The following is a 7,055-nucleotide window of genomic DNA, read 5'->3' as shown; positions in this document are numbered from 1 at the left end:
CAGAATAGTTCTAAGCAGAAACAGTGAACATAATTATTTATCTTATTAATTATAGTCCATTAGTACCTTTGAATAAAGACTTGCTTGAAAAAACTTAGTGGTAAAGAGATAAATCTATCTCACATGAAAGTATTTGGTTGTTTATCATATGTTCATATTTATGCTTGATCCAATAGTAAGCTAGATCCAAAATTTGTCAAGTGTAATTTCATTGAGTATAACTGAGATAAATTTGGTTATTAAAAATTTTGGGACTAAAATAATAAAAAGTTCATTAGAAGCAAGGATGTTACTTTCAATGAAATGGAGATGTACAAGGACATAACAAAGCTTGACATTACCCATTAACTACTTCTAAAGATCCCTCTAAATAAGTTGAGATAGAAGACACCGGTGATCAAGAAAATAGAGAAATGAAACATGATCAATCTAATGAAGCACATAGCTACTCTAAGACACATGCTACTGAAATCAAAAGATCCATTATAATCAAATAATGGACACAAAGGTATTCTCCATCTTTGTATTTACAATTAGTGAGAGTTTGCCACGGATGACTAGATACAATCACTAATATCAAATCAAACATGAAAATTAACAGATTTTTCATATGGCAAAAAGGCACTACACAAAAAGTAGGTCTACATATTGAAAAAAAGAGTCAAATAGTAGCAAGCACTATAAGGCGAGACTTGTTGTGAAGGGATTTCAATAAAACGAAGAAGTTAATACACATACATTTTCTTCTGTTGTGAAAATGAAAACTATCAAAGTTGAGTAGAGCTTAATAACAATAACATGAAGATCTGGATTTGGAGCAAATGCATGTAAAAATAACTTTCTTAAATGGTGACTTAGAAGAACCGTACACTGTGCAACCGCAGGGATACAAAGTTTTAGGAAAAGAATTTATGGTTTACTAACTGAAGAGGAGTTTTTATGAGTTGAAACTGCCACCAAAGCAGTGGTACAAGAAGTTTGAAAAGTTTATGTCAAACAGCGGGTAAGTGTCAAATAAATAATTATTGTTTCTTTAAATAATTTGATAATCATTATATTGTGCTTCTTTTATAAGTTGATGACATACCAATCGTAGGTTCAAATATGAAGAAGATCAGGGACTAAAAGAATCAATAATCAAAAGAGTTTGAAATGATGGATTTAAGTCCAACCAAGAAAATTCTTGACATGAAAATCAATAGGGATAGGAGTTCAGGTATATTGAAGTTGTCTCGGGCAGATTATGTTGAGAAGGTCCTAAGTTCTACATGAATGATGAAATCAATTTGCAATCCCTTAGATAGGCACTTTAAGCTATCTAAAAGACAATCGCCTAAGTCTGGCACAGAGCAAACATCGATGAGAAAAACTCTATATGCTTCAACAGTTGAAAGTTTGATGAATGCAAATGATATGTACAGAGTCAGAAATTGCACATGCAGTGGGATTGGTCAACTAATACATGAGTAATCCAAGCAAATACCATTGAGAGACAATGAAGTGGATTCTTAGATGCTTGAGAGGAACAATATATAAAACACTTTATTTTGGAAGTGCAGGGATTGTTCTATAAGGATGTATAGATTCAGATATGACAGGAGATATTAATGATTCGAGTATAACAAGTTATGTATTTATTTGGAGAACGCGATTTTCAAGTTACAGAAGATTGTTGCACTATCAACCACAGAAGCTGATTATATTGTTATCATTAAAACTAGCAATGAATAATTTGGCTACAGAGCATTATGACAGAATTGCGCAAAGAGCAAGGGAATGAAAGGCTTTATGGTGATAGTATGAGTGATCTTCATCTAACAAAGAATGTCACATTTCATGCTAGGATGAAACACATTCAGCTAAGAAATCATTTCATTTGTTCACTCATAGAAGATGGTCACAATTTAAAATCCTACAGTATGTTGACTAAGATTGTTACTGTTGAGAAACTAAAACTATGTTTAATTTCAGTTGGAGTTTAGGAAGGCTGAGACGGAAGTTGAGCTACATTACACTATATTACATGAATATGGTACAGACCTAAAGGAGTTGAATTGATTGCAATCAATCTCAAAATAGGAGATTCTTATTTTGTGATATCTATAGGGTTATTTGAGCGACCTTGCGCCCAAAGCGTCACCCCAGCGCTTGGCAGCAGCACCCCAGTGTTAGTGGGAGCACTGCAACGCCCATTTTAGGCCTTGAGATAGAGCCTTGACAATCTAGCACCCAAGAGTGGCGCCTTCATACCCATATACGTTTTTTTCTAGTTTCCTAAACAGAGAAATCAACAATCCGCTTCAAAACTCAGCGCCTAGGCACCTATAACCAAATTTTTGCAGTTTGGTGGTTACATTTCGATTTCGCTATGGGAAGAAAATTTCTTCAGTTTCATGTTTACATTTTGGTTTTGTTGTGAGAAGACAGATGATCGTTATGACAATATATATGAACATGCGACCTAGAGCATGGTGTCGGATTTCTATTTTCTCTTGTGCAATAGAGAAGGGAGATAATTCTTTAAGTGTTCTAGGAATTAGAAAGGTTTGAGCACGGTATAATTGTACAATTCTCCTCATTTCTTTATAGTGAATTTTTTGGTGTAATGTAGCTCTATAATTTTTTTCCCATTATCACGTTTTTCCATATTAAATCTTCATATTTTTTTATGTGCTTGTGCGCTTCTATTCAAAGTTTTGTGTCGGATCTCTCGAATTGATTTCTTTGTTTTAATCAGATATCTCCCACAACACACCATCCTCTTTGAACCAATAGCACCAAACTTTTTTACCCTAGTTTAAATTGCTTCTACAAAAGCAAGCATGTTAGATCTTATAGCAAATTAAAAAAAAAAATCTCTCATGATTGAAATGATAATTAATCACAAGGAATTGCACCTATAAAATACTTTGAACCGCATCATATAGTCCTTGAAAGAGAGTGAAAAAGAGATCAAGCACATAAGCAACTGCAAAAGAGATCAAAAATCATTAAAAAAAAACAAAATTTGTATGGCTTGGCTGAAGTTAATTTTATTGTTGTATAGAGATGGAATAATTAACTAAGCTTTTAAAAATGTACACAATCATAAAAAATTGAACATAAGAACAGAAATACCACTTTAATTTAACTCAGAAAATGCAGCCACATGTTCTAAATATGAGGGGTAGACATGGCCGGGTAGTTGTTCCTCTCATTATCATCTTTATTTTCTATGACAAGTTTAAATAAAATTATTCCTTGTTATGATCAAGATTGAATTAAAAACCTTCGCTCACTATATAGACTAGAGGTACATGACAGCCTAGGACAAGAAATAAAATTTGTCTCAGAATTTATCATTCACCCATCATCCTCTATCAGCTAATAGCAATATACTTTCTCCCTAACTTGATTTGTTGCTAATAAAACAGGCAACATAAAGCCTGCAGATTGACCGACATAAAGAATTCTATCATGATCCAAAAAATTAATCAATCATAAAACATTGCATTTATAAGAAATTTGAATCAGAGCATATGATGCTTGAAAGGGAGTGAAATCTTTGGTGAATGTCTTATCTTAAAACTAAATTTGATTTCTTAAGACTAAACCCGAAATCACTCTAAAATTTTTAGTGCTGATGGAAATTTTCAAAGCCAATAATGGTGGACAGATATGATTTCAGCAGGTTGACCCCCTCAAGTGTATGAAAATTAATGGATTACAAATAAAAACTAAACGAAACAAAAGCAGGGAAAAGGGTAAATAAACCTCATCACCACAACATAATTAATGTTGCAATAATATTCTACAAGAAGCTTACCGGGTATTGTGAAAAATTCAACAGGAAACGCCCATTAAAATTAAACTGATAAAACTCTCAAAAAAAGAGTGAACCTATCAGCCTAACAATATTCTGAGTTCCAAAAGAAACCCTCCTAGTTTAGATACCTACGACAATTTTTGGAATTGCAGAAACAAGGTATTTTCTTCCCTTCATCCTCCCTGTTGAAATGGTAGTCGTAAGTAATCTCCTCCCCAGGGTTAATGTCCCTTTCAGCGAAAAAGACAACCTGCACTCACAAAAGACAGATCCTTATGAAAATATCAAATCGGAGATATAATTATTCTGAACAATTTTCTAAAGAGAACAGAAATCGAGTATTGAAAAAGTTGCTAAATTGTTTTTAAACACAAGCTTCGATACTAATTTGGACTCCGAAGTAATTTTCCCAAGTCAAATCATGTGCATGCATCCAACAGTGAAACTGGGATTTCAAATGAGAGAGCACAAATGTTTACGCAAACTTTAGGAGCAAACTTTTATCATATATATTTTTATCAGAGAATTTAATAAAAAAAAATATTAGGATTTTGTCAAAGTTTGGGTGGACCTGATTGTAATGGCTCAAACCTTTAGAAAGAGCTGACCACGGACCCAAAATAGCAAAACCCCGACCGTTATCTTCTGAGAAACTTGCTCAACGACCTCCTGGAACCTCAAACACTTACCTGAAACCCTATCTACTAACCCTCATAAATCACACAAACATTTCTGCTGCCAGAAACATTGATCCCTACATGAAATCTCCTGCATCTTCACCACCATGAGTAATTTACAGAAGGTGAAAAGAAGCGCACTGTTGCTCTTCCTCAATAGCGACCAAAAAACATCCCTCCCAAGCGAAGAAAAACAAGAGAAACTTATCCCCAATATTATAAAACAAGTCAAAACTCCTTAACTAGGATTTAAACAATATGTATGTATATATTCAGTGAATCATGTGAATAAAACGCAATGCTTTCCTTCCTAATATGTTTAAATCCTGTGAATCTTCTGAAGTTTGGAGTAAGCCCGTTGGTGGTCCCATTGGCGTTCATTCCTTGACTAGCTCTCAAGTTGTATGTATACCAAGACAAAAAAAAACGATAAGTCTATTTTAAACGACGCAAAAACAGAGACCCTAAACGTAAACCTACAATTGTGGGTGGGAAACTCCAGAACTAGGTCGGTCCTCCAGTAGTTTCTCTATCTAGGATACAAAATAGAAGTCCTACAAGAGTCATTCTCCTTGGATAGGAGTTTCGCCTCCATCATTAAGAACATCTCGATCCTCATAAAACAACATCAAATTACTAATATTGAAGGTGACAGAAATATTTTAATTAAATCATAAGATTAATCTTATATGCATTATCATTAACATTCTTAAAAATCCCAAGGGACCAAAATCTCTATAACCGAGCTTCAAAAATGACGCTGGAAGAAACATCTCTTTCAATCAAATCACTAACAATTTTGCTTGGAAATTTTCATCTCACCTGCTCATTAAACATTTGAATCTCCCTAACATTGGTCCTGGTGCCAATACTAAGCTCGGTGGCTGGAAGTACAAGCACGAACTCCAAAGACCACAGACAATCTCAAAGGGGTTGTGACCAATGGACTAGCTAGAAAACCTTTTCTAAGTATGAGTATTATTCTCTTTTATCATGTCATATTTCTTTCCTTCGTGAGTTAGTTTATATTTGCTAAGTTGTAATGATTGTAATTAAGTTTGTCCTAGTCGTTCCTTATTATACAAAAAGAAGAGTTGTAATTTGATTATTAAGAAATAAGAGAATATTGTTTCTCCAACTTTCTTCAATAAGAAAACTCAACTTGAGATTGAATCAAGTCCAACCCAACCACCTAATATTTTTGCTCACCAAATACCTAAAGAGATTTACCGAGCTCTAATTCACCACCACCATGTGTTCATATATTTGTGGTTGATTTATAGAGCTGAATTAAAGCTTCGTACCCCACTTTCACCTATAAGAACCTCGAAAAGTAGCTAAAATAATTTGCTTTGAGAAAAAGCTCAAATTAGTCCCCCGACTATTAAGAAATCTCCAATTTTAGTCCTCGAGTTTTAAAATGTTCCAATTTAGACTCAAATTATTAAAAGGTGCTCCAAATTAGTCATAAACCAAATTTCTTTCACATTTTGAAGGGTAATTTTGTTTATTTACAAAACTCGCGAATTAAACTCACCAAGGGCAATTCAATCAATCACATAATTTTTTCATTCGCATAAATAATATTTTAAACGTTAAATAAATTTATTCATTAGATTTTCAAGTTAATTTTAGCTTAAAACACATTCTCTAATAAAAATATAAAAATTGAAAATTCAATTGAAATCTTGTAATTTATATAATTTCAGATTGAGTGAGCTCTTATTGCATAATTCTTGATTAATTTTATTTTTTTCATTTGAAACAAAATGAAAACTTGTGATAAGATTTATTAATGCAAATTATAAATTATAAGCTTTCAACAACAAATAACAAAAGAGATTTATATACAAATCACATAATTTTTTAATAATTAAATAAAAGACGAAAACACCATTCAATCCATGCAGTCTACCATTAAATTCAATGAAAAATATGATTTATGACCAATTTGGAGCATGTTTTAATAATCTGAGACTAAATTAAAGCATTCTACAACTCTGAGAGTAAATTGGATACATCTTAATTGTCTTGGGACTATTTTGGACTTATACTCATTTTGCATTCCTATATGAAGTAATAACATTCGATACACCATGAAGATAAACTTTCTTCCAAATGCAAAAACTAGCAATGTGTGAAGCTTTTATCATCTTGTGAGAAGATATAAAATATTTCAATTTGGAAATATAATCTACTACCATCATGACAGTCCTTACTTCATTACGTCCGAGGGAAAGACAGAACTAAGACCATGCTCACGTTCACTTAAGTTGTCCAAGGAAGAGAAAAGATATAAAATGTGTCAATTTGGAAACATAGTCTACTACTATCATGACAGTCCTTACTTCGTGATGTCCGAGAGAGAGACAAAAGTAACTCCATGGTCACGTTCACTTAAGATGACTCTGAAATAGAAAAGGGGAAATATATTGTCGGCGCTTAAAAGGGGGAAAAGAGAGTTTTTAAATGTTTGGGGGTCGCCCGTAAGAAGCTGTCGGTCGTCGGAATCGAAATCCCGTCGCCCGCTTCGGAAGGACTTTTTAATTTACGTATATATATATATATATATA

The 7,055-nt window shown here is 33.2% G+C and overlaps 1 protein-coding gene across 3 annotated transcripts in view; it reads right to left on the bottom strand.

The window, feature by feature from the left end:
• Positions 1-3,870: 3,870 nt before the first annotated feature.
• LOC110023995 overlaps positions 3,871-7,055 on the bottom strand; it is a 58,715-nt gene continuing 55,530 nt past the window's right edge. For 2 of the 3 annotated variants that reach the window (XM_020723680.1, XM_020723681.1), the window contains exon 19: positions 3,871-4,055. In XM_020723680.1, coding sequence (XP_020579339.1) covers positions 3,921-4,055 — 135 coding nt within the window. In that variant the 3' untranslated portion in view covers positions 3,871-3,920. The remainder of the gene's footprint in view (positions 4,056-7,055) is intronic. The other variant, XM_020723682.1, reaches the window with a different exon arrangement.

The sequence above is a fragment of the Phalaenopsis equestris genome, unplaced genomic scaffold (genome assembly GCF_001263595.1).
Source record: "Phalaenopsis equestris unplaced genomic scaffold, ASM126359v1 Scaffold000240, whole genome shotgun sequence".
Lineage (NCBI taxonomy): Eukaryota > Viridiplantae > Streptophyta > Magnoliopsida > Asparagales > Orchidaceae > Phalaenopsis > Phalaenopsis equestris.
The sequence above is the reverse complement of the archived record's forward strand: the minus strand, read 5'-3'. Positions and strand labels throughout refer to the sequence as shown.